Raw genomic sequence first — 25,968 nt, forward strand, 5'->3', positions numbered from 1 at the left:
GAGTAATGCGGATTTATAGTAACTGTATTCCCAAGGGTTGGCCTGTTTGGGGTCTCACCTGAATGCCTGGCTTTTTTTTTCTTTCTTTCTTTCACTTTAAAAAAAGGTAAAGTTGAACAAAGTTCACATACTGACTGCTTAAAACACAGAGTCATGACTAAATCTTATTTTTATTGTATTATTTTCAAAACCCCAAAGAGGTTCTGCTTTTTAATCATTCTTTCAAGAGCTCGGCTTTTGAGGGATGAAGGAGATGCCCACATCATGGTATGACTAGTCAAAATATTTAGTGCTTTCCTCCCTCCCTGAATAGGTAGTTGATACTGACAAATAATGAAAGATTTGGAATTATGGGACAGAAATTGATCAACTTAAGAGTACAAGAGTATATTACATCAGAGAAAAAGCTTTAATGTTACATGCAACATAGGACAGCTAGGTCTGAGGGAGAACTGAGAAACGTGAGGTTACTAAAAATGAAATTATTCACCAGGTTTATTTAGGGCCTTTAGGGCCCTTCTGAAGTTTTATTTTCCTTGAAGTCATTTTGTGTGTGTATGTGAATACTCTCATCGCAAAAATGCTATTGGTCGGGTAAAAGCAAACTTTTGAGACACAAGGGGATGTCAACAGTTTTTATCCTTCCCTAGAAACCATCTTTATGACAATGTCATTTTCAATTTAGAATCGACATTAAGAAAAACATCCAATCCAACTAATTCAGAGCTCAAAACAACAAACAAGAAAGTGCTCAATCAAGTGCATGAAAGGATGTTATACCATATCAATAGGTGTGAAACTAATTTGAAAAAGTTACCATTATAAAAACTGGGTATGTCATTTCTAAAATCAAGTTAATCATACATGACAGTTTTCAAGAGTGTAAGAATTCATCTGAAACAGCTAGTTGTAGATGTCTATTCCAAACAATTCTATTTTAAGGTGAATTATGATTCTGTAAGCACCTAACATTGCAATAACATGAACAGAAAAATACTGACTTTTAGTCCATTTTTTAATACTAAAAAAAAAAAAAAAAGAGGGACTTCCCTGGTGGCACAGTTGTTAAGAATCCACCTGCCAATACTCGGGACACGGGTTTGATTCCTGGTCCGGGAAGACCCCACATGCCACAAAGCAACTGATCCTGTGTGCCACAACTACTGAGCCTGCGCTCTAGAGCCCACGAGCCGCAACTACTGAAGCCCGTGCACCTAGAGCCTGTGCTCCGCAACAAGAGAAGCCACAGCAATGAGAAGCCCACGCACTGCAATGAAGAGTAGCCCCCACTCACTGCAATTAGAGAAAGCCTGTGTGCAGCAACGAAGACCCAATGCAGCCATAAATAAATAAATAAATAAATAAAATAGAAATAGGCTTTGACTAAACACATTCCAGGTGAAATAAATTTTACCAAAAAAAAAAAAAAAAAAAGAGTAACAGAGAGAAAAAGACTTGAGGAATTCAATTTGCCGTGGAGAACTTCACAAGTAACACTTTTCTTGTCTAATACTAAATTTCTGGGGATTTGCATGAAAACACAAGACATTAAGCACACCTAAATATAAATCAAGATAGAACATATAATTCAATAAATAACCAAAGGATTAAATGCTATGTCATCTCCAATGAACAAATTTCAAAGTAATCATCTTGAGAATAGAAAAGACAGGTTTTAACTTTTTCAATTTTAACGTTTAATAATTCTGGTAATACTCAAAAAGTATTGCAATATTATAAGTACTTATGCCCAAATATCTTAAGTTTCAGTGACAGAAATTAACTCAGTGTTCACAAAGGAATAAATAGTTCCATTCAAAATTTATTGAACTGCAAATTAGTTTAAGTATTATGCTAGTTAACTAGAGAATATATCTCTAAAAAATATCTCAGCAGGTCCCTGGATGTCTCAGTATATGCCAACATTATTGGACTGTTTAAATTAGAAGCTGAAACTATGAATTACCTGTCAAGGTTTCAATAATAAAAAAATTTTAAAAGCCCATCATATTTGTTAATAAATTAGATTTATACAATTGATGATTTCAAAATAAATAAAACCTGAGTAGTATATGCCCTCTTTTTCCACCCACCCTCAGCATCTATACCTTTACATCCCATTTTCTTTTAGACCAGTGTGTCTCAAGCTTTAATAAGCATACATATTCCTTGAGGATCTCATTAAGATGCAATTTCTGATTCAGTAAGTCTGTTGTGGGTCCTGAGAGTCTACCTTTCTAACAAGCCACAAATGAAGCTGATGCTATCTTTGAACCACCCTTTGAGCAGCAAGGTGACCCAATATATAAAGTGAAGGAAACCTCTGGCCTAATGACTGTGGTTTTATAGATTCAATGCTGTTATATTTTGTAATCAAACATAAATAACCAACAACGATCACAAAAAATAAGTCTTGGAAGAAAAGAATGTTTTAGTTAAGTGAGAACTTAAAGTATACAAAATTGGCAGTGTTTGTATTTGTCTGACAATTGACACCTTTGATACATTATAATGTAATCAGGACACCAAATTCTGGTAACTTTAAAAAATAGTTACTATAGCTTGAGGCTCTTCCAGTTAATTCAAGTTCAGAAAATTCAAGCCAGTACACTGTAAAACCACTATTAAAAATCTTTAATGGTAAAGTGTTCATATAAATTACTTGTAAACCTGCTCTAAGCTATCCCATCTCCTCCTCCTCTTTCAACAAATAAATGCTGCTTTTTTTTCTTCTGTCTTGTAGCTAAACAGCGTGTAACACCCAGTGCCCCTCCCTTTAAAAATCGAACAAAATTGTCTCCAACCAAAGGACCCAATGCAAAAAGGTTGGCTTCTTTAACACACTCATATGTATATGCGTCTATTTCCACAGGATTACCCTTACATGTGATTGGCTGGCTTGAGTTGTGGCCCAGGTAACACCCTTGCTCCTTCAGAAAGGACAGATTGGGATGAGAACCTATCAACACTACTGCTGCAGAGAGCTTAAATATTTTCTTCAATCCAGAGATATTTTGAAGAATGCATTTCATGTCCGACTTAAAGGAAAGCACATGGTGCTCAGGAAAACTGGTATAATCAGATAAAAGATTTGAGTCTAAAGAATATGACTGAGTACACATCATATGATAGACTTTATGGTATTCTGGATAAAGCTTTTTGGGAAGCTGTTTGAAAATTAAGCTTGGATCAGTTACTCGTCTGCGAAATACATGAATCACAGGGACATTATTGTTGTAAGCACACAGTACTGCATCAGCTGCGGTAAGCCCAGAACCTACAATTAACACTGGATCCACTTTGCCACACAACTTTCCTTTGCTTATAGCGGCTCCAAATTCAGGCATTGAATGAAACACAAAAGGAAAATCTTCCCCATCAATTTCCAAACGGCCAGGAGAATCCAATGTTCCAGTTGCCAGAGCTACATTTTCAGCAAAGAGACAGAAAGGAATATGGGAACCATCTCCTATTCGCTGATAACCCCTGATTTCCCAGTTTCTCTTGGTAAATTTTGACTTCTCTATCTGTAAATGCTGTGTTGAAATATCTCTGTCTTGACCATCATTATCAACTTGATCTCTATAGAGTCTTGATACAGAGGTAATGTAAGTATTCTCTCTGAAATTCTTCTGAAGACCCATGACTTTTACATAATGTTTATAGTAGCGAGCTATTTCCTCTGGCATAACTCGATCCCCTTTTAGGTTCCTATAAAGAGAAAAGGAAAAATATTCTATGAGGATAATACTTTTAGTTTCCATGATTAGTACTTCTCCATCTAGTGAACTGTTATATCTTTTTAATTCCTCTGGACTGTCTCAGCTAAAGCTAACCATACACTTTACCATAACACTTACCATAACACTTTACATAACACTTACCATAACACTTTACAAAGAAAGAAAGCCTTTCCTTTTCTTTAAAAATGTTAATAAATTAGTTTATCAATGGAGGAAGTCCCATGAGGGTAGAGACTGTATTTAATGCATCTTTGTTTCCCCAATGCCTTGTATAAGTATCTGTTCAGATTAGCTGCCTTTATCAATAAACTTTTATTAAATAAATGGATTAAAATGTGGATATCTGAAAATTAGACTATTTTAGTCTATCTCACAATTGTAATCTAAATAATTCAGTCTATAGCTATACTATTCAGTCTGTATTCTATTTAACTGTAGACTGAATTGTTTAGATTACAACCATTGAGATATTACAGGTCTGACTGCAATACATATACTTCTCAAAGATAATATCTAGACACGATTTTTAATAAGTTGCTTTCTGTTTTCCTAATGACCAAAAATAATTCAGATCAGTCTTTTGCTGAACAAAATCATATTTAAGTAGATAACAATTCTCTCTCTGTGTTTTCCTACTCATAAAGAGATCTATAAATATAAGCTGCTCTTTATGAAAAAAGCACGTTAATACATTTTTTATTTTCCACCTGAAATTGAAAGCAATGGGCGTTAGTATCCTTAAACAATGCCCCAATTAGAAGTAAGTAGAAATAAAAACACCAAATCAGGGAATTCCCTGGTGGTCCCGTGGTAAGGACTCCGTGCTTTCACTGCTAAGGGCCCGGGTTCGATCCCTGGTTGGGGACCTAAGATCCCATAAGCCACGCAGTGGGGCCAAGAAAAACCAGAAAAAACACCAAATCATTTCACATAATTCAGTGTAACTTGTAGCTGGAAGAAGTTCAAAGTTTAATGACTATAATAATTAAGATTTAGAATGTATTAACTCTCAATTTGTACAGAAACCCTATGTAATAGTTACTATTATTATTATCTTCATTTTGAAAACTAGGAAATTGATAGCTAGTTTAAGTTATTTGACCAAGGTCATAACATTAGAAGTTACAGAGTCAGGATTTAAACCCTGCCAATCTCTAGAGGTCTAAGAGTCTTAACACTATGCAAGGGCAGGAACTAAAGCGAATATTTATCACAAGATTCATTTTCACATATTAAACACACAATATGCTCAATTTAGAAGGATGAACACTCTGGTATGTAAATCATAAAGCTTTCTTTCCCTTTCTTACCCACATCATAAAGGGAAAAATATGTTGAGCAATTTCACTTTCTTACTTATGAAAATCAAGAACTTGTACAATTTGCCTGATTTTGCAACTTAACATTTCAAACCCACATAAAATTCCTTTTTAAAAACCCAAAAGTCATATTTGAAAGGTTTAAATTTACTCTGGTCTAAATTTACTTTCCTTAAATCTTCTTAAATTAAGGATAATTACTGTAGATTAACATGGTTTCTATCTAGCAGAAAGTAAAGCATTCAAACATTACAGCCCTGTTCTAACAAAGGCTGAGTAACTTCCTGCTTTAATTTATTGTTTCTGGCAGCAGTCAAATTAGAGTAGATTCTGTGTATTAGTAGTTACTATCTATAGGAATGAAAATGGCTTGAAAATGATAGGGCTTTTCATATTTCTCTTTTTAAATTTTGGGTTCTTTCTCCCAAATAAATACAAAATAAACTTTTATTCTTTCAAGTTGAGATTTTCATATTTTCTTTTTTTAAAAATTAATTTTCATTGAAGTATAGTTTTTTTTACAATGTTGTGTTAGGGGATTTTCATATTATCTATTTTCATATTTTAGTATTCTTATTAAATATTTACCTCTACAGCCAAGTAGGCAATCACATCACGGATTCTATTTTATTCCATCATTCTAAATTATTCATTATATATATTCTGGTTTCTCTTCAGATCATATAAATCTTAAGCCTTTTAAAATTATTCATTATATATACTCTTCTACTCTGAAAAGTCAAATACTTTAGGTATGTATACATGAGATATGCATACATGAAGTTATATATCCATTCATAAAAATAAGTTATATATATCCACTCATAAAAATAAGTAAATAAGGAAAGGATATGTAGGTGGACAAGAAAGTAACAAAACAAAGTGGTTTAACAGGAGAGTGGGATAAAACTATGATTAACAGTCTGTAGACAAGCCCTTACTTCTGTGTGCTTAGTTTTATAAAATCTCTAAATAGAAACTAACTCATAACCACTGCTGCAAAGAGGTTTTATTTGAAAGACACATGCATTAATATTATTCATCTAAGACAGGATCACAACTAGTTTGAGATTGGCTGACAGACTCCCATTGTACACCAAAATTTTAATAGTTTGATCTTTACCTTCGTTTGCTAGATACCCAATCTTTAAATTTAAGTCCAGGTAGCTCCATCCAATTTCCAAAGCTGATTGTCAACATCGAGCCTTCCATATTCTATTTGAATAAAAAATGTACAATCAAAAAACATATTTTATCAGTAGCAAGGGTTTTTTTCTTTTTTGTTATTTTTTTTTTAACCAAAGCCATCTCATTTACTATAATTAAGTCTGGAAAAGGAGAGCTCAAAGAAGTCCTAAATGGTTGTGTAAATCACCTCTGGAAATTTATTCCAATTAACTTTCAAATATTTTCAACACTTGGTAGTTTCTATACTCCTTCTTTCATGTAATTATACATTTATAAATCAGATTTACAATATCACCCAATGCCTATAATCAACATAATTAGATGCAGAATATCGTGTTAGAGGAGCAAATCAGTATTTTCATTTTAAACAAAAGGGGACAAGTTCATTCATTTCTAACACTTTAAATGGGCAGCAAAATAGCTTCCCCCCCCAATCAATTATGATTGTGAAGTCTAAGCTGGTTTCAATACAGCAGGCATCGCTTTCTAAAACTAGGGAAATAAGTAAGTGGTTGCCTGATTAAGAACAGACTCACTGCTGAGGCTAATGCTGCCTTTAAGGAAGTGAGCCCCTTCAAGCTTGCACTACTTCTGCTTTGCTCAGTACAAAGCAAGAAAAGCCCAAGGGCCAAAAGCACCTTTCCCAATGACCTCAACGATCACTTTCAACCAACTCTTTTAGGCTATGCCTTCTTTTATCTGAACCCTTCTTGCCCTGTTTCTACACAGCCCAGTATTGGGAATGGGACTTGTTATTATTATTATTGGCCAACATTTACAGAGCACTTACTATGTGCTATGGCTTATAAAGTCATATTATTTGTGACAGTACAAGATCACCACAGGAAGAGAATGCAGCAAGTTGCCACTGCTTTGAAGCAGGCTGGGCCTGATACTAGGATTAGAACCAAGTTTCAGGTATATATCGCTTTAGCACTGATTCAAATATGGTTTTAGTAATCAAGGCTTATCCATACTTTAACTTTCCTAAATGTAAGTGGGAGAAATGCAGTAACAGAGATCAAATATTGCCTGCACATTTTTCTAAGCAGAAAATATATATGTACAATAAAACCTCAGGAATTTATAGAAGGTTCTCTAAAAACTTAAAAAATGTATTATGGCTTTTTCAATAAATGCAGTTTTATTAAGAATGCTACTTATTAATAAAGCAAATATAAACATGTAAGCTAAAAGGCACAGATATTTTGATAGTTGCTATCCATTACCATAAAGGTAATTGAGATGAAAAAGTCAGCGACATAGTTAATCTATAAAGTCCCCCAATACTCTGAAACAATCGTTTGATAAATGTAAACAACTTTTAGCCATATAACGTTGCACTAATATAGGAATATCCAACTGAAGTTTATACTAAAGATTTGATATTTAAAGTTAAAATTCCCATGAAGTCTTTATTTCATAACATAGCAAAAATTATTTAACATTTATTTGTACAAGTGAGCACTCACCACACACTAGACACTGTACTAACTGCTAAGGACACAGGAGTGAAGAAAAATTATTAGTTGCTGCCTGCTAATTAAATATGCTGGATCTTTATGTTGACAGTCCTCTGGTTTAACCTCTGCTATGGACTGAATTGTATCACCCCCCAAATCCACATGCTGAAACCCTAACCCTCCAATGTTATGGCATTTGGAGATGGGGCCTTTGGAAGGTAATTAGGGCTAGATGAGGTCATGAGGCTGATGCCCTCATAACAGGATTAGTGGTTTTACAAGAAGAGAGTTCACACTCTCTTTGCTACATAAGGATATGCAAGAAAGCAGCTGTCTGCAAGCCAGAAAAAGAGCCCTCACCATAAACTGAATCATCTGGCACCTTGATCTTGGATTTTCCAGCCTTCAAAGTGTGAATCTGTTGTTTAAGACACTCAGTCTATGGTATTTTATTTTAGCAGCCCAAGCAGACTAATACAATTTTTTTTCTTTTACATTTTTCATTTAAGATCTTGAAAATGTAGGGAAATAATACATATTAGAATGAAATACTGTGTGAGATTTTGTAAACTCTACAATGAATAAATGAATTAAAAATGTTTTACTATGCAAAACATCTTGAAATATTTTCTGTATAATTCTTAGAGAAACACTTATTCTAAGACACTATCACTAATCAAATTTGGCTTAATTTCTACTAGTAATTAATTCATATTTATCTGAACACATTAAAATTCTCAGATAAAGATGTGGTAATCATCATATATAACATTATATCATAATGTTTAAGAATCAAAATGGTCTTATCAAGATGACGTATAATAATTCACATTCACTAAAATGCTAAGGAAAATATACTCACATGCCAAGCTCCACCAGGTGGACCTTTACCAAGAACTAAGTGAGGGATATAATGATGCTGTTCTAATTTCCAATGCAAAATGGATGGATAATCATACCCAAAGTCAGCATCTGGATGAAGAAGTGCGTCGAAAAGTACTGCAACAGGATTGGATGATCGACCCTCAAGGCCCTCAGACAAATACTCTAAGTCCTGAATGAATTTTTTTTTCAAAAAGAAAGAAAAAAGGCAGATAGTTTGGAAAAACAAACAAAAAAACTCCAGCTAACATAATAATAGTGAAGACCATTATTGTAATCCAGCATTTCCCATAGAGTGTGCTACAAAACACTGACGTTCCTTGAGATCTTAATAGATTCTCTGGTCAAATAAGTATGGGAAAAGGTTGGGTTTCAAAAAGCTAATCAGATCGTTTTACTACAAAACTTGAAGATGACTTTAATATGCTAGTATGCCTTACTATGTTTACCATGACACTCTAATAATAAAAAGCAGCATTTCCCAAACTTACCAGAGCATAGAGCACCTATTAAACTCCATCAGGAAATAATTTGGGAAATTCTGCTCTAATTAATTCAGGAAAATAAATGGAAGCAACTCAGCAGAATATATTTACAAATCTAAAATTAAAATGTTAGAAGGTGTTATTTAGAAGAAAATGTTTTCAGCTAAGAAGTACAATGCTTATATAGTAGAAAACTAACCTTGCCTCAGTATAAAAAAATTTAAAAGCATCAACATGTGAAAAATAATACCTGATCAACAATGGAAAGATGTCTCGCTTCTTCTAATTTGCTATGTAAGATTGTGTTTGGATGTATTGCTTCTGATGATAAATATGGTCTGTAGCCTGACAGCATATAAGAAAGGCAGATTCCTGAGGGTCCATTTCCTATTAAAAAAAAAAGGTGGAGAGGGGTGTATCTTGCGTCTTAATACTCATGTTCTTTGGCTTTTCTGTTTCACAGATGGTTTTTCTCCTTCACCAATTCTTCTTTCTCTAAACTCTCAAAGACAAGTATTCACAAGAGAAGATTTTTGTCTTCTCTCCTGTTTTCTTTTGGGAGTCTCACCTACTCAAAGCTTCAACTCTCTATGCTACTAACCCTCAAAATTAGATATCTAGGCTGACCTCTTACGCCCAAAATATATCCCAAATTTCCATATGCCACTTCTTCACCTGACTGAACCACTAATAACTTAATCACAATGTGTTCAAAAGCAAATTCATGAGTTCTTCCATTTTGGTGCCCCTCCTTTAAACCTTATTCCTTTGCTGGTATGATACTTACCAGCAAAATCCTAAGTTAATCAGGTTCTGGTTTAAACGTATTTTGTCACCTATATCCATTCAGTTGTCTTTGTTATTCTCACTCATATATTCTCACTCAGAAGACAAAAATCTCTTCTTGTTCCTCGTCAAGATTCACCTACTTCAAATCATTTCACATTCTACATTCAAATGAGTTTTCATAACAGAGTTCTCATTATGTTACCCACGCTATGTTACCCACTCTACCCAAAGTCCTTCATTGCTTGTTTCTTCTATCCAGTGTTCTCCATGTTCTGGTCTCAACCATCTTTCAAGTCCCACCTCCTAATAACGTCCCTCCTGTATTTCTATATCCTTTACCCAAAACCAAACTGGATTTTTTCTTGTTGTTGAACTCCAACAACTACTTTGATTTCTGTAGTTCTTTTAGTCTGGGTTGCCACTTCTCTATTATATCCATCTACCAAAAATTTAATCTATCTGGGACAACTGTAAGCCATCAGAAAAATATCCTGTTCCTTGTCTAATATTTTGCCCCAAATAAAATAAGCTCATAGATGTAAACATGAAAAGTAACATCATAATATTAGGAAAGAGGTTAATATTTCTACTTATAATGCTGTAGTAAGAAGCCTTTAAATACAACACAAAACTCAAAAGACAGAAAGGAAAATAAACCATTTGACTTCATAAATTTTTTTTTTAAATGGCAAATACTGGGAGTTAAGATCTGAGGCAAAGAGCTAACTTCCTTGAATCAAAAAGAAAGAGACAAAACTAAAGAAAAATCATAATACCAACAGAAATAGAAAAAAACATCTGAGAAAATCCAACACCTATTCATGTAAAAACTCTCAACAAACAACAGAGGGGAAATTCCTTAACTTGATAAAGAGTATCGACAAAAATCCTACAGCTAACATCATAATTAATGGTGAGAAATTAGGGGGTTTTTTCCCTATAAGATCAAGAAAAGGATGTCTCTTCTCACCATTCCTACTCATCACACACCTTAATGGAAATCCTAGCTAATGCACTAAGACCAGAAAAGGAAATTAAAGGTATACAGATTGGGAAAGAAGAAACAAAACTGTCTTTATTTGTAAATGCCATGATTATCTATGTCAAAAGTCCCAAAGAATTGACCAAAAAAACTCCTGGAAGTAATAAGCAATTATGTTGCATGATACAAGGTCAATATATGTCAATTGCTTTCCTACAGACCAGTAATGAACAAGTGGAATGTGAAATTAAATACACAACACCACTTATATTTGCAAGAAATACTTGGGTATAAGTCTAACAAAATTCACATAAGATCTAAATGAGAAAAACCACAAAACTCTGATGAAAGAGATCAAAGAATATATAACTGTTGGAAAGCTATTCGATGTTCATGGATAGAATGATTCAATATTGTTAAGATGTCAGTCCTTCCCAACTTGATCTACAGATATGATGCCATCAAAATCAAAATCCCAGCAAGTTACTTTGTGGATATTGGCAAACTGATTCTAAAGTTTAAATGGAAAGGCAAAAGACCCAGAACTGCCAATATAATATTGAAGAACAAAGTTAGGACTAATGCCATCCAACTTCATCTACTGTAAAACTACAGTCAACAAGACAGTGTGGAAATGAAAGAATATACAAATGAATGGAACCGAATAGACAGCCAAGAGATAGATCCTCACAAATACAGTCAACTTATTTTTGACAAAAAAGCGAAGGCAATGCAATGGAGAAAGGATAATCTTCTCAACAAATGGTACTAGAACAACTGGACATCCACATGTAAAAAATATGAATATAGATACTAACTTTATATCTTTACAAAAATGAATTAAAACAGATTATAGACTAAATATAAAACACAAAATTATAAAACATCTAGGGCTTCCCTGGTGGCGCAGTGGTTGAGAATCTGCCTGCTAATGCAGGGGACACGGGTTCGAGCCCTGGTCTGGGAAGATCCCACATGCCGCGGAGCAACTAGGCCCGTGAGCCACAATTACTGAGCCTGCGCGTCTGGAGCCTGTGCTCCGCAATAAGAGAGGCCATGATAGTGAGAGGCCCGCGCACCGCGATGAAGAGTGGCCCCCACTTGCTGCAACTAGAGAAAGCCCTCGCACAGAAACGAAGACCCAACACAGCCAAAAAATAATTAATTAATTAATTTTAAATAAAAATTATAAAACATCTAGAAAATAACTATGAGAAAATCTAGGTGACGTTGGGTTTGGTAATGAGTTTTTAGATATAACACCAAAAGCAAGATCTACGAAAGAAAAAAATTTATATGCAGGACTTCTTAAAATTTAAAATTTATGCTCTGCCAAGTAACTGTTAAGAGAATGAAAAGACAAGTCACAGACTAGGAGCAAATATTTGCAAAACATGTATTTGATAAAGTACTTGTTTCTAACATATACAAAGAACTCTTAAATCTCAACCATAAGAAAACCACCAACAGAATCAATTAAAAAGTAGGGAAAAGCTCTGTACCTCAAGGTATAGAGATGGAATATAAGCATATGAGAAATTACTCAACATTGTATATCATTACAGAACAGCAAATTAAAACAATGAGATACTACACACCTATCAGAATGGCTAGACCCCAAAACACAGACAGTATCAAATGTTTCCAAGGATGTGGAACAACAGGAACTCTCATTCATAGTTGCTGGGAATGCAAAATTATACAGTCACTTTGGAAGACAATTTGACAGTTTCTTAAAAAGCTAAACATAGTCTTACTGTATGACCCAGCAATCACACTCCTAGGTGGGTTGAAAACTGAATGGCCATGCAAAAATCTGTACATAAATGTTTGCAGCACTTTATTCATAAATGTCAAACATTGGAAGCAACCAAGATGTGCTTCAATAAGCGAATGGGTAAACTGAAACATCCAAACAATGCAATAGTATCCAGTGATAAAAAGAAATGAGTATCAAGCCATGAAAAGACAGAGAGAGGGATCTTAAATGCATATTGCTAAGTCAAAGAAGCCAGTCTGAAAAGGCTACATACAGTGATTCCATATATATGACATTCTGGAAAAGGCAAAACTATACAGATAGTAAAAGATCAGTGGTTACCAAGGGTTGATAGTTGAAGGACAGGATGAATGTGTGGAACACAGGAGGTTTTTAGGGCAGTGAAACTATTCTATATGATGTTATAATACATGACATTATACACCCAGCAAAACCCATAGAACTGTACAACCCAAAGAGTGAACCCTAATGCGCACTATAGATTTTAGTTAATAATAATAATGTATAAAAACAGTGGTTCATCAATTGTGACAAATGTACCACACCAAAGCAAGATGTTAATAAAAGGTATAAAAGGGGGTTGGGAAGGAGAAGAAAAGGAATATATAATAAAGATATTAATAAAAGGGGGTTGGGAGAGTATTTACAGAAATATTCTCTGTAATTTCTGTTTCATTTTCCTATAGACTTAAACTGCTCTAAATAAAGCCTATTAAAATAAATATTGACTATATGAAAAATAGTGGGAGTTAATATCTCAAAGAATCAAAAAGAAATAACACTCAAAAGACAATACAAAAAGAATACAAATAAGCAGTTCATAGAGAAATATATACACAGGCAGAATGTGCCCCAACTCCCAAAGATTTCCCATTCCTAACCCCAAGAACCTGAGCGTGTTACCTTACAGAGAAAAAGGACTTTGTAGATGTGATTAAATTAAGGACAGTGAGCTGGAGAGAGTACCCTGGATTATCCAGGTGGGCCCAATCTAATCACACAAGTCCTTAAAAACAGAGACTCTTTCCCACCTTTGGTAAGGAGGAACCATAACTATGAAATGTTAAAAGAGAAACGACACTGCTGGCTTTGAAGATGCAAAAGGGGTCCAGGAGCCAAGGAATACTAGTAGCCTCTAGAAACTGGGAAAGCAAGGAAACATTTTATCTATCCTAGAGCCTCCAAAAGGAATGCAGCCCTGCTGATTTTAGCCCAGTGAGACCAGTGTTGGACTTCTGTTCTATAGAACAGTTAAATACATTTATGTTGTTAAAGCCACCAGGTTTGTGGTAATTTGTTATGACAGCAACAGAAAACCAATTACATACATTAAGGAAATTAGCCCTTTATTATGATCAGCTGGCGGTGCTACTGCCAGCAATAATGGCCCTATATACATGAGGTTAAGCTACGCTTCGGCTAGCTGAGGCAAAATAGGAACAGATTGCTTTGGGGGAAGTAAGGCGCAGATGAAAGTAGTTTTTCCTTTTCTGACCCTGCCATAGCCCAACTAGAACAAGAAGACATAGGTTCCTTTGCCTATGGCAAGACATCCAGGATGGAAAACCAGGGCTGGATATAAGTGGGAAATGGAATGTGAGATTTAGTTTCCAAGATATCTTGGATGAGAAATACTGCAAACACTGTCAGCTCCCCTAGAGGGGAATCTAGTGTAGAACTATCTTGTTTTCCTTCCTTCCTTCCTTCCTTCCTTCCTTTATTGAATCTCCTATGGAGAGATGTCAATATGCCAGACAGATCACAGGACTTTCCTCTCCATTAACTTGAAACAAGTCAAAGAAACTAAGGAAGTTGTATGCCATCAAGGTACATTATGTCCCATAATTCTTTCCTTTGGCTTGGTTTCATACTATAGTACTTGTCCAACTTCATGAGTTTGAATATTAGATTAAAGATACATATGACAGGTAATTAAATACATGCAATAAAACAAAATCATAAAATTTTATAATTTTGAATTAGGTTTTATTAATAACTTAATTTTTAATATCTTATATACCTATCTATTGAGGTGGTACAATGGATATATAATAGTAACATATGGTTAAAATATTATAAACCTAACTGTAGAGTACTATAATGTTCTTTACTAACTGAGCATTGACTACTAACTTGCACAGGTTACTCAACAACTGAGTTTCCCTGTCCGTCCATACCCGAAAACCTCAGAGGGCTATCGGGTTGTAAGGCATAATCCAATAATGTACACAGAATGCTCTATACAGGGCTCTAATAACATTGGTTATCATCATTATCATGACACTGTCATATAAGTAACACAACTGATAGACTACTGATATTTTAAAATAATAGAGTAATATCAACCCTTCAATGAAAAAATGTTCCATTCTAACACAGAATCTAATATCAGATAAACCAATTCCTCTCTCCAAAGATTTGGTTATTGGTTATTTAAAAATATTAAGCAACCTAAGAATACTTTTCAATACAATCCTAAGAACTTGTGCTATGTAACTGTGCATTTATAAAAGTAGTAAGGATCAGAACTGTAATTTTAAGAGATAAAATGCAATAAAACTTACCTATTACTACCACAGGCAAAGTCACTGATGAATCTTCAAGTAAAGAAGTTTCTTCAACTAATGGCATAGCTTTAACTTTTCGCCCCAAATTATCACCAAAATATTGCACTAAGGAATTAAAAATCTCTCCTTCAGTTTCAGGGTCACTATAGTTTCTTTTAAAAGGAAAATATGGAACAAAAACAAAACAACAGATATATAGTCAATATAGCCTTTATAAAAATCTGTCTTTATTCAGATTTTATTTAGGCCATAAAATATTCAATAGTTCCATAAAAGGAGAAAAGGAAATCCTTTTGATTAATGCTTTCAAATTAGTACCTTAGCTACATGTCAACGTACACCACTTTGTCAGAAATCCTAAATACAGTGGTCCCTCGGTATCCAAGGGGGGTTGGTTCCAGAACCCCACCCTCACTCCCCAAATACCAAAATCCATGGATCCTCAAGTCCTTTATATAAAATGGCATACTATTTGCATATAACCTGCCTACATCCTCCCACATAGTTTAAACCATCTCTAGATTACTTATATCACCTAATACAATGTAAATGCTATGTATGTAGTTGCCTGCATGCAGCCAATTCAAGTTTAGCTTTTTGGAACTTTCTGGAATTTTTTCTTTCCCAAATATTTTTCATCTGCAGTTGGTTGAATCCGTGGACGCAGAACATGTGGATATGGAGGGCTGAATGTAGCTGCTCATGTCTCTTTAATGCCTTGAAGGCAAGTCTTAAATAAGAAGCTATTTTTAATGACCAAAGACACAACATTGTATTAGGGATTTTTATAATTCTGAGATCTCCTAGGACTGGAAAGTTTCTCCTTCACTTTTTTCTCATTAATAAAAAGGTGAGTGCAATAGAGGCAGTATATTTGGAAAAAAAGTCACACATAATATTTTAAGGAAAAGTTACTGAACTTGTATATTACAAATGGTGCATTTTGGTAAAAAAAAAAGTAAGGTTTATACATCTTATTCTCAAAGAGATACTGAAAAATGCAAAGATCTTAACGTTGATTTCTAATCTACCTTCTTTCCCAACTGCCTCCCTAGAAACTAGTTTTCGCGTTCTGACAAGCTCATGCAATAAATGGAGTATCCTTTGAACACGTTAATGTTCTGCATTATACTAGAGATTACTTCAGAACAGAATTCCTGAATTATTTTTCATTTTCATATAGTCAGAAACAGGCCAATGTCTGAAAATATTAAACTGAGTACTGACCAGTGGGTGAGTGATTACTATTCCTAAAATGATAAACATGGGAATGGATCAGTTATTTCACAGGACTCACTGATCCTTGTGGGAGGATGACAAATGGAAAGAATTAGGCAGAGACCAAAATTTCTCCTTCCCTATAACCTTCCAAGGTCCCAAACTACCCTAGGATAGGGCAGAGTTCCCCAGGATACACTGACAGCTTTCCCACCCCCAGTAATTGGGCTCCCCTAACGATACATGGCCCCTTTTGGCCAGAACTGATACCCTTTGGATATGGCTACTTAGGAAAGCCCCTCCTCACACTGCAAGCCTGCCCCTGAAAGAAGTGTCTTATGCTCAATCCATCCCTTTCAGAGAATTCCAACTCCCACCACTAATCAGATCCAGATGTACTAGCTGTCTTGCCTTCTGCTTCTTGACAACTGAACTCAACATGAGTATATCATACTTGGGCCTGTCCGTGATATTTCTCCAAAGTGTGTGCCCAGGACAGGTTCCCCAGCTTCCTTTGGATGCTTCTGATTAGTCGTTTTAGGTATCCAGGCCTCATTAATATTATGGTGGTTGTAAAGGCCACAGTTCTTTTTCAGGAGATGCAGACATCATGGCCAGTCTCCTCCTGACATCCCTATCTCAAACACTGTTGCTTCCATATATATAACCTGGAATTTAAATAATAAAAATGATCATCACTCTAAGATTCTGGTAATTAAAAAGATGTCTCCTTCTTCAAACCCTAACAAATGTTTCACATTAATAAAAGGGCAGATATGCTGGGGGTTAGAGTCAACTTGAGACTATATAAATATTAAACTAGATACTTGAATATCATCTGATATCCTGTACACTCTGAGAGCAAACTGATAATCCTCTGAATGACTGAATGAAGGTACTTTAGCAGTTACTACCATATTTGATTTTATAAGCAAAACTCAATGATCTAAAATGCCTTGTCCAGTTTCTTAAGTCTACAAATAAACGCTGTGAAACAAATAATTAACATTTAAATTCCTTAAGAACAAAAAAATCATGGCTAGAAGTGTTGGCTTAAACTCCGAATCACTTTTACTTAAAGGTACAGTAGAATTCATTTATTTAATAACTTATTAAGAGGCATTTAATATTCTAAGTCAAGATGTGTCAAGAAACCTTTTTTTTTTTTTTTTTTCTGGCAGGCCTCAGAATTTTAATATAGCTATCAATTCTATAAACTGACTATACATTTTGTTTTGAATTTTATTTATTTTTGTACAGCAGCTTCTTATTAGCTATCTATTTTATGCATATTAGTCAATCCCAATCTCCCAATTCATCCCACCACCACCAACCCCCTGACTATACATTTTACAAGGATCTTTCATTACACTGGACTAGTCTTCTCAAATAATGGGTTTACACTTAAGAAAAAAGAGGTTAAGACAATTAGAAATAAAATGCCTCCTCTGTTAGGCTTCTATTAATCAAGAAAGACAAAGTTTTCAAGCGCTCAAAAACATCAGAAAAACAACAGATCATCTGATCAGGCCTTAGACCAAGGTAAATAAATAGAGGGAACTTGGTAATGCTTTTTAAAAAAAAAGACTTTTAATGAGATATAATTCACATATAAAATTCACCCTTTTATTTTTTTTGGCGGCACCACTTGGCATGTGGGATCTTAGTTTCCTGACAGGGACTGAACCCACGCCCCCCGTAGTGGAAGCACGGAGTCTTAACCACTGGACTGCCAGGGAAGTCCAAAATTCACCCTTTTAAAGTGTACAATTCAGGGCTCTAAGTAGTCACAAGGTTTTTGCAATCACTACCAATAACTTCAGAGAAATTTTATCACCCCAAAAGTATATGCTGCACCCATTAGCACTCATTCCTCATTCTTCCCTCCCGGCAGCCATTGGCAGCCACTAATCTATTGTCTTACTGATGTGCCTACTCTGGAAATTTCAAATAAATGGAACCCCTCGTACATTATGTAGCCTTTTGTGTCTGGCTTCTTCCACTTAGCATGTTTTCAAGGTTCACCCAGGTGGTAGGATGTATTGGTACTTCATTCCTTTTTATGCCTGAATAATATTCCATTGTATATTACCCACTCATGAGCTGATAAACATTTGGATGGTTTCCACTTTTTGGTTATTACAAATATGCTATGAACATTCATATATAAATTTTTGTGTGGACAAATGTTTTCATTTCTCTTAGGAGTGCATGCAATGGCTGGGCCATAAACTCTATGTTTAACATCTTGAGGAATTAGCAAACTATTTTCCCAAGTGTGCATCCTCCTACATTCCCACCAGTGATATGAGGGTTCCAATGTCTCCACATCCTCACCAGCATGTTATTTTTTGTGTTTGTTATTTTAGCCACTCTAGTAGGTGTAAAGTAGCATCTCACTGCAGTTTTGATTAGCATTTCCCTAATGACTAATAATGTTAAGCATCTTTTCATGTGCTTATTGGCCATCTGCATATCTTCTTCAGAGAATGATTCAAATTATTTGCCCACTTTCCAACTGGGTTGTCTTTTTTATTGTTGAGTTTAAAAAATTCTTTATATGTCCTGGATACAAGTCCCTTTTTGGATATATGATTTGTAAATATTTTCCCCCATTTTGTGGGTTGTCTTTTCACTTTTTTTATATTGTCTTTTAAATCACAAAAGTTTTAATTTTCGATCAAGTCCAATTTTTTTTGTTGTTGTTGTTGCTGTACTTTTGGTGTCATACCTAAGAAAGCACTGCCTAATCTAAGATTACAAACCTGTTTTCTTCTATGAGTTTTATAGTTCTAGTTCTTAAATTTAGGTCTTTCATCCATTTTGAGTTAACTTTTATATATAGTATGAGGTAGCAGTCCAACTTCATTCTTCTGCTTGTGAATATCCATCTGTCCTGGCATCATTTGTTGAAAAGACTGATATTTCCCTTTGTCTTGGGATCCCACAGAAATCAACTGACAACAAATAAAGGGAATTATTTCTGGACTCTCAATTCTATTCCATTGATCTATGTTTATCTTTATGCCAATGTCATACTGTCTTGATTACAGTTTCTTTGTAGTAAGTTGTAAAATTAGGAAGTGTGAATCCTCCAACTTTGTTCTTTTTTCAAGATTGTCTTGGCTATTCTGTGTTCCTTGTAATTCCATGTGACTTTTAGGATCTGCTCATCAATTTCTGAAAAAAAAAAGGCAGCTAGGATTTTGATAGGATTACACTGCATTTGTAGATAAATTCAAGGAATATTGCCATTACTGCCATCTTAAGAATACTAAGCTTTTCAATCCATGAACATGGGATTCCTTACCATTTATTTAGGCCTCCTTTCATTCTTTTCAATGTTTTCTAGTTTTCAATGTACAAGTTTCACATTTCTTCTGTTAAATTTATTCCTAAATATTTCATTCTCTTTGATGCTAGTATAAATTGAATTGTTTTATGAATTTCATTGTCAGATTGTTCATTGTAAGTGTACAGAAATACAATTGATTTTTGTATGTTGATCTTGTATTCTGCAATATTGCTGAATTCATTTATTAGATCTAGTAGGTTTTGTGTGTGTGTGTGTGCCTCAAGCAATTTGACACTAGTCTCTCCCAAGACTCAAGCAGAGTATATAGAGCCAAAGTTTTAGCTTATCTTAATTCTCCAGAGTATACGTAATTTTTTCTGATTTTCTACTAACTGGTCATAGGTATAATCTTTGTGTATATAATCCATAATATTGGTATAAACTATTTGTAATAAACTTGCATGGTACATGATAAATACTGGTTTAACACAGGCATGAAAAACTGAATCAAGAGAAGAAATGAAAATAAGGTTCACTGAATTTACATAAAGCAACAATGAAACAAAGACCTATTAGTAAGTATTCTTTCTAAAAAATTCAGAGTCTAAACTATAAATTTAGTATTGCTGTACATATTTTACAGTATATGCATACTGTGTTCACAGGTCTATGAACAGTGAAAATTTCCACTACAGATATCCAATTTGCTGAATGTTTGTTCTATTTAAAACAAGTATTTGAGTAATAAAAAAATCTACTTTAAAAAAATCTACTTTTCCTTTATTTGAGGCAATAAATTGGAAAATATAATTAAATTTTAGGAAATAGTAAAGAACAGCACTTTACACATATGCAAAAATAGTTACCTTATTTTTAGGCATCAAATTAGAAGACTATTTGAAATTTCAGATGATTTTAGATGCCTTCCATGTTTTGTTTTTGAAACATTAGGGTCCAAAGACTCAAAACAAATTTAAAAGGATGGCACAGACATAATATTTGAATAACAAAACACTTTTCTCACACCTAGCAATACTTTTCTAAATGATCCTTCAAAATGAAATGCTTTACTACCTGAGTTTAGTCTTTGGAAGCATGAGCTTAGATTTTTACCAAATTGATACTACCATAAGAAAAGAAGGTTCTAGGGCTTCTCTGGTGGCGCAGTGGTTGGGAGTCTGCCTGCCAATGCAGGGGACACGGGTTTGAGCCCTGGTCTGGGAAGATCCCACATGCCGCGGAGCGACTAGGCCCGTGAGCCACAATTGCTGAGCCTGCGCGTCTGGAGCCTGTGCTCCGCAACAAGAGAGGCCGCGACAGTGAGAGGCCCGCGCACCGCGATGAAGAGTGGCCCCCGCTTGCTGCAACTAGAGAAAGCCCTCGCACAGAAACGAAGACCCAACACAGTCATAAATAAATAAATAAATAAAAATTAAAAAAAAAAAAAAAAAGAAAAGAAGGTTCTAAAGTCACAAAGGAAGTCAGTCACACTCTTTATCTTCTAGAACAGGAAGTATGGAAGTTTTCTTCCTTGGGAAGTTAGGAGACAGTTCTCTCACAATATTTATTCTTTCAGATATAAGGCAAGATCCAAAATGTAGACACTGTCACAATTGGTTTTAAAATGTGTTCCTAATGAAATTACTCAAAAAAAAAAATTGTGCTAGTAAATTATAAACCTTCTCCTAAGGAAATGTTTTAATTATTAAATAAACGTTTTCTTTTTAAAATTTTAGATAAGATAGAGCTGTTTATACAATGGAAATATGGTTTATCAATCACAATTTTTATTCTTTGGCTAGCAGGTTTGTTTTCCCTTATCCCTCAAGATCAAAATATAGCAAATACCTTGTTTTCACCTCCTCCTCCACATTTCTGTACGAGGACGTAAGCACATGATATTCACTACCTAGGGTTAGTTGAACACGTATGAATGCCAAGCTGTGTCCTTAGAATTCAAGTGTACCAAAAGGTGTCAAAAGGCTTTTGGACAGTACTTTCTAAAAGGCATATTATTTTCTCAGGGGCTTCAGTTTAACAAGTTTTCACTAGGGGAACTTGTTTTCTAAAGTTCTCCAAAGTGGATCTGATACTCTCAAATCACTGTCTGTCAAGTAGATACCACACAAATTTGCCTAGAATTTAAGATCCAGCAGTTTATTACATAAAATAATTTTTAATATCCAGAATCTAGAAACTCCTACAAAACTCACTGAGAAGGTAGGCAAGCCTGGATTGCTGCTCTAGTTCAACAGGAATTCTGAGTCTTTTCTGTGCCTTACACCCCTTTTGCAATTTGGTGAAGCCTCTGGACCTCTTCTTTGAATAATATTATTAAACACATAACAGGATTTACAAGGAAACTAAAAAGTAAACTTGGAATATGTTTTTATGTATTCCTCTACTGTATTAAATAACAAGTTCAGTGATGTAAAATAATTACTGTAATCTTGAAGAAAGAAATAAACAGTATTTCTAGGTATCTGCAACAATTAATGTGGTATGAAAATACTTGTGATTTCTATTGATGACAAAGTCACAAATACTACTGTGATTTACTGCTTATATTTACAGTTGAAGAAAATAGATTTTGGTTAAAGTTGAGTGAAAATTCCTGGTACCTTTCTTTACATCCAAGTTCACTGGCCACCTAAAGTCTATACATGCAGCCCAATTTAAGAACTCTGATCAGAATTTCATATTTTACAAAAGAAGTTTTGCATATCATTATTCTAGCACATTCGTGTATATATAAGGCAAGGCACTTTACTAAAGTCTTCGCTAAGCTTATCTTTTCTTCACCAGAAGGTTAAAACTAGTTTCAAGTTGCTTTTGGTCTTTCTCTCCATAACTGAATGAAATGTTGGCCAACTGTGCTAGATCTAGTACATAAACTTTTATTTTAAAACGTATTATCTGTATGACCCCTAAAAACGTTCCTCATAATGTTAGTCTAGAATCGCCAGATTTTTCAAATTTCTACAATATATATGACTTACAATGACTGACATCTTAAAAGTCAGAAACATATTTGTAGCTAGAACATCACATTTTAAACATAGCTCCCTGCCTCCCTTCAACCCAGTAACTTAGGTTATTAGATTTTTTTTAAAGAAAAAAAAATGTTTAAGGTGTGTGTGGGGCTGGGAGAACCTCACAACCCTTCACTAAAACTTTGCACTACTTTTAAGTCTCAGTTCGCCGTAACCGACTAGATCCGGGCCTAGCCGGTCCCGCAGTCCCGTGACTGGCACGGTCCAGGGAGAGGAAAAGGGGACAACAGAGGAGAGTCCCCCAGAGCCAGGAGCCAAGGCGGGGAACCTCGACTAGACAGGAACCAGGAGGAAGCAGCGGCCGAGGCGGGAGGCCTCTGCAGTTCAGGCGCTTGCCTTCCACCCCCGACCCGTCCCCGACTCCCTAACCCGCGCGGCCTCTACCCATTTCGGCCCCTGCCCTGCCGCAGGCCCCCGCAGCACTCTAACCTCCGCCTGCCCCCTTTTCTTCCACGGTGGAGAAGTCACCTGAAATGACCGGCCAGGGAGCAGCGGCAACACCACACGGGCATGGAGCGCGGCGCACGGGGCGCCCGAGCGCAACCGCCACGGCCACCTCCCTCGGCGGGGTTGCCCGTTCGGGGCGCCCGCCCGGTTACGGGGTCCTCGGGGCGCCCGCGCCCCGCGCCTAGCCGTTGCGGCGGCTGCCGGAAGCTGCGGTTCAGCAGCCGGCCGGGCTCTGGAGCACCCAAGCCCGCTTCAGTAAAGCGGCTTCCGCTCCTCGACTAGCGGCAGCCGGACGCCGGCGGCCGACGGTCTCTGGGCGCCGTGATGGGGGCGGAACGGGGCGGGGACGCTGCGACGGCTGCGGCGGCGGCGGGCGGGCTCCTCCTCGCAGGTGCGGAGGCGGCGGCGGCGGGCGAGGCCCGGGATTGGTGGAGCCGCGGCCAGAGCGAGGGGCCCGGCCTGAAGAAGTGTTGGCTGAGAGGGCGGGGCCCGAGGTCCTCTGCCCACCAGACGGCTGGCGGTGGCTACTGGGGCCCGGGCCTCGGCCTGCGCCCTGCGGCCCCTCCGCGTGCTCCCGACCTGCGGCGTGGGAGGTTGGCGAGGCTGGGAGGACGAGCGTCCTGAGGGCCGGATGACAAGGGGAAGAGGAAGAGCTGCTAACCTTGGTAGCGGGACGGTTAGGGGGAAATCCCTGCGTGCTGCGCGGCCTCTGCGACCCGAGCACCCCAGTGTCTGCAGAGTCGGTGCACGCGGGCCTCTCACCGAGGACGACCGGCAAGACCGAGATTCCCGCTCCACTTTAGCGCCTTACCTCGCGCTGGCCTGGGCGCAGACGCCCGGAGCTTCCGCGTGCTTTTTGTTCTTGACCCTGCCTCACAATCGCCTGGGAGAACTCACCAAACCATGGGTGCCCGGGCCCCACCCCAAGGGTTCTGATGGGGGAAGTCTGGCTTTCCGACTGAGGTCCCCTTCCTTAAGTAAGTGGCATCTCTGGTTAAAAATACAGGTGCTCAGCCCCGCCCCAGATTCACTGAGTACCTTTCATGGAGGGGGAAAGGGCAGGAACGTGTATTTTTTAAGTCCCTCCAGGTTGTTATAATGCGAGAAAAGTTAGAAAGTACCGAGTAATGAGTGTCCCTGTTCGGTATTTTCAAGAAATGAAGGGGGACAAAACCTGGGAGAAGTGATTGATTGCATATACTGTTATATAGAGATGTCTTTCTATCCCTCTTTCCAAAGAGCGCTAATTATTTTTGCAGTTAAAATCTGGGATATGTAAGTTTCTGTTTTTAAATAATTTTTTAAGTTCTCAATTTTTGCTGAATGTTGTCATTGAACAAACTTGGACTTAGCAGGTATTTTAGAGTCTGTGGAGCTTAAAATGAAGTTCTAGAACTCAGCCTGACTCCAGGATTATACAATCTAAGAGAATATATTCATTCATACATATACACTTATATTCGTGTTACTCTAATGTTTATTTTGCTTTAATGTTTCAGAAAGTGAAGCATAATTTTCTGTTGATATTCATAACATTATCCTTTTAAAGGAACTAAATTCGTAATAGCTATGCCAGTCCAGAGAATTGAAATATTTAAAACTGTAAGGTTTATGAGTACTTTGTATAACTTTTTCTTTTCTTTATGGCTTTGTTTTCACTTTGATTTTCTTGTGGTATTTTCAGATGAATTAATTAAGTGAGCATGTCAAATTTTAGCCTTAAGCAGCCTTGTATTTAAAGCTCGGGAACTTGCTATCATGGTTTACCCTTGATAAGGGCTAATGATTAAACCAGGTCACAATAACTACGTAGAGGATTTTTCTTATAGCAAATGGGGCACATCAGAATTTTTGTTTCTGTTTTTTGAAATTGTAGGGTGAGGTGCTATTTAAATATAAAATCCGGGTTTGATGAGGTCGTGGGGCAACAGACTCAGATACTGCTGGTGAGAGTGTAAATTAGTATGTAATCCAAACTCCCCCATCTGCATAATAGACTCTCATTCCTCCTTTCAGCACGTGCAGTAGCACATTTAGGGTGGAGCTTATCTCACACTAACAACCATTCCAAAACAACCCTCCTTACTGGTGTATAATATACCAGTATTTTATACATTAAATTATAGTATAGTAGTTAAAAGGACTGTCTATTGGAATCTTCACTGTGCTAGCAGTGTGATCTTGGACAAGTTACTTAGCATCTCTGGGCTTTGATTCCTCATCTGTAAAATGAGATAATAATAATTAGTTCATTGGTTATAAGAATTAAATTAAAAAATACTTATAAAGCACTTACCACAGTACCTGGCTCATGTTAATAAATACTAAAATAATTAAGTATAAAATATTAAATAAATATGAAAATAAATACTTTTCATTATTATCAATAATATTGTAAAATATTTTCACATTTTCTAAAATCAGGAAGTATATGTATGGATTGAAATGTGCTCTCCCCCACTCCACCCCAATTCATATATTAAAGCCCTAACCCTAATGTGACTATATTTGGAGATAGGGCCTGTAAAGAGGTAATTGAGGTTAAATGAGGTCATGAGTGTTGGTCTCAGACCTTCCAGCCTCCAGAATTGTGAGAAAATAAATGTCTGTTTAAGCCACCTACTGTATGGCGTTTTGTTTCGGAGCCTGAGCTGACAAAGATAGTATGTTTTTGCATTTTCTAGAAGCAAACAGAAAATTTTAATGGAAATTATTCAAAATAAACTGTTGCATTTTATATACTAGGTAAACCTGTCA

General features: G+C 36.3%; 1 protein-coding gene across 7 annotated transcripts; it reads right to left on the reverse strand.

The window, feature by feature from the left end:
- Positions 1–510: 510 nt before the first annotated feature.
- On the reverse strand, positions 511–23,892 carry OSGIN2 (oxidative stress induced growth inhibitor family member 2). 7 transcript variants are annotated; one of them, XM_007182114.2, is made up of 7 exons: positions 23,233–23,527; positions 16,871–17,084; positions 15,196–15,350; positions 9,331–9,467; positions 8,576–8,767; positions 6,186–6,277; positions 513–3,711 (listed from the first exon to the last, which is right to left on the reverse strand). In XM_007182114.2, exons 3-7 carry the CDS (start codon positions 15,260–15,262, stop codon positions 2,676–2,678), a joined length of 1,524 nt encoding a protein of 507 aa, XP_007182176.1. In that variant the 5' UTR covers positions 15,263–15,350; positions 16,871–17,084; positions 23,233–23,527; the 3' UTR covers positions 513–2,675. The 7 variants fall into 7 exon arrangements, with proteins under 7 accessions (XP_057388361.1, XP_007182176.1, XP_057388356.1 ...); XM_057532373.1 differs by lacking the exon at positions 16,871–17,084 and adding an exon at positions 19,182–19,596; XM_057532375.1 differs by lacking the exon at positions 23,233–23,527 and adding an exon at positions 19,182–19,211.
- Between the last annotated feature and the right edge of the window lie 2,076 nt (positions 23,893–25,968).

Source organism: Balaenoptera acutorostrata, chromosome 17, assembly GCF_949987535.1.
Source record: "Balaenoptera acutorostrata chromosome 17, mBalAcu1.1, whole genome shotgun sequence".
Classification (NCBI taxonomy): domain Eukaryota; kingdom Metazoa; phylum Chordata; class Mammalia; order Artiodactyla; family Balaenopteridae; genus Balaenoptera; species Balaenoptera acutorostrata.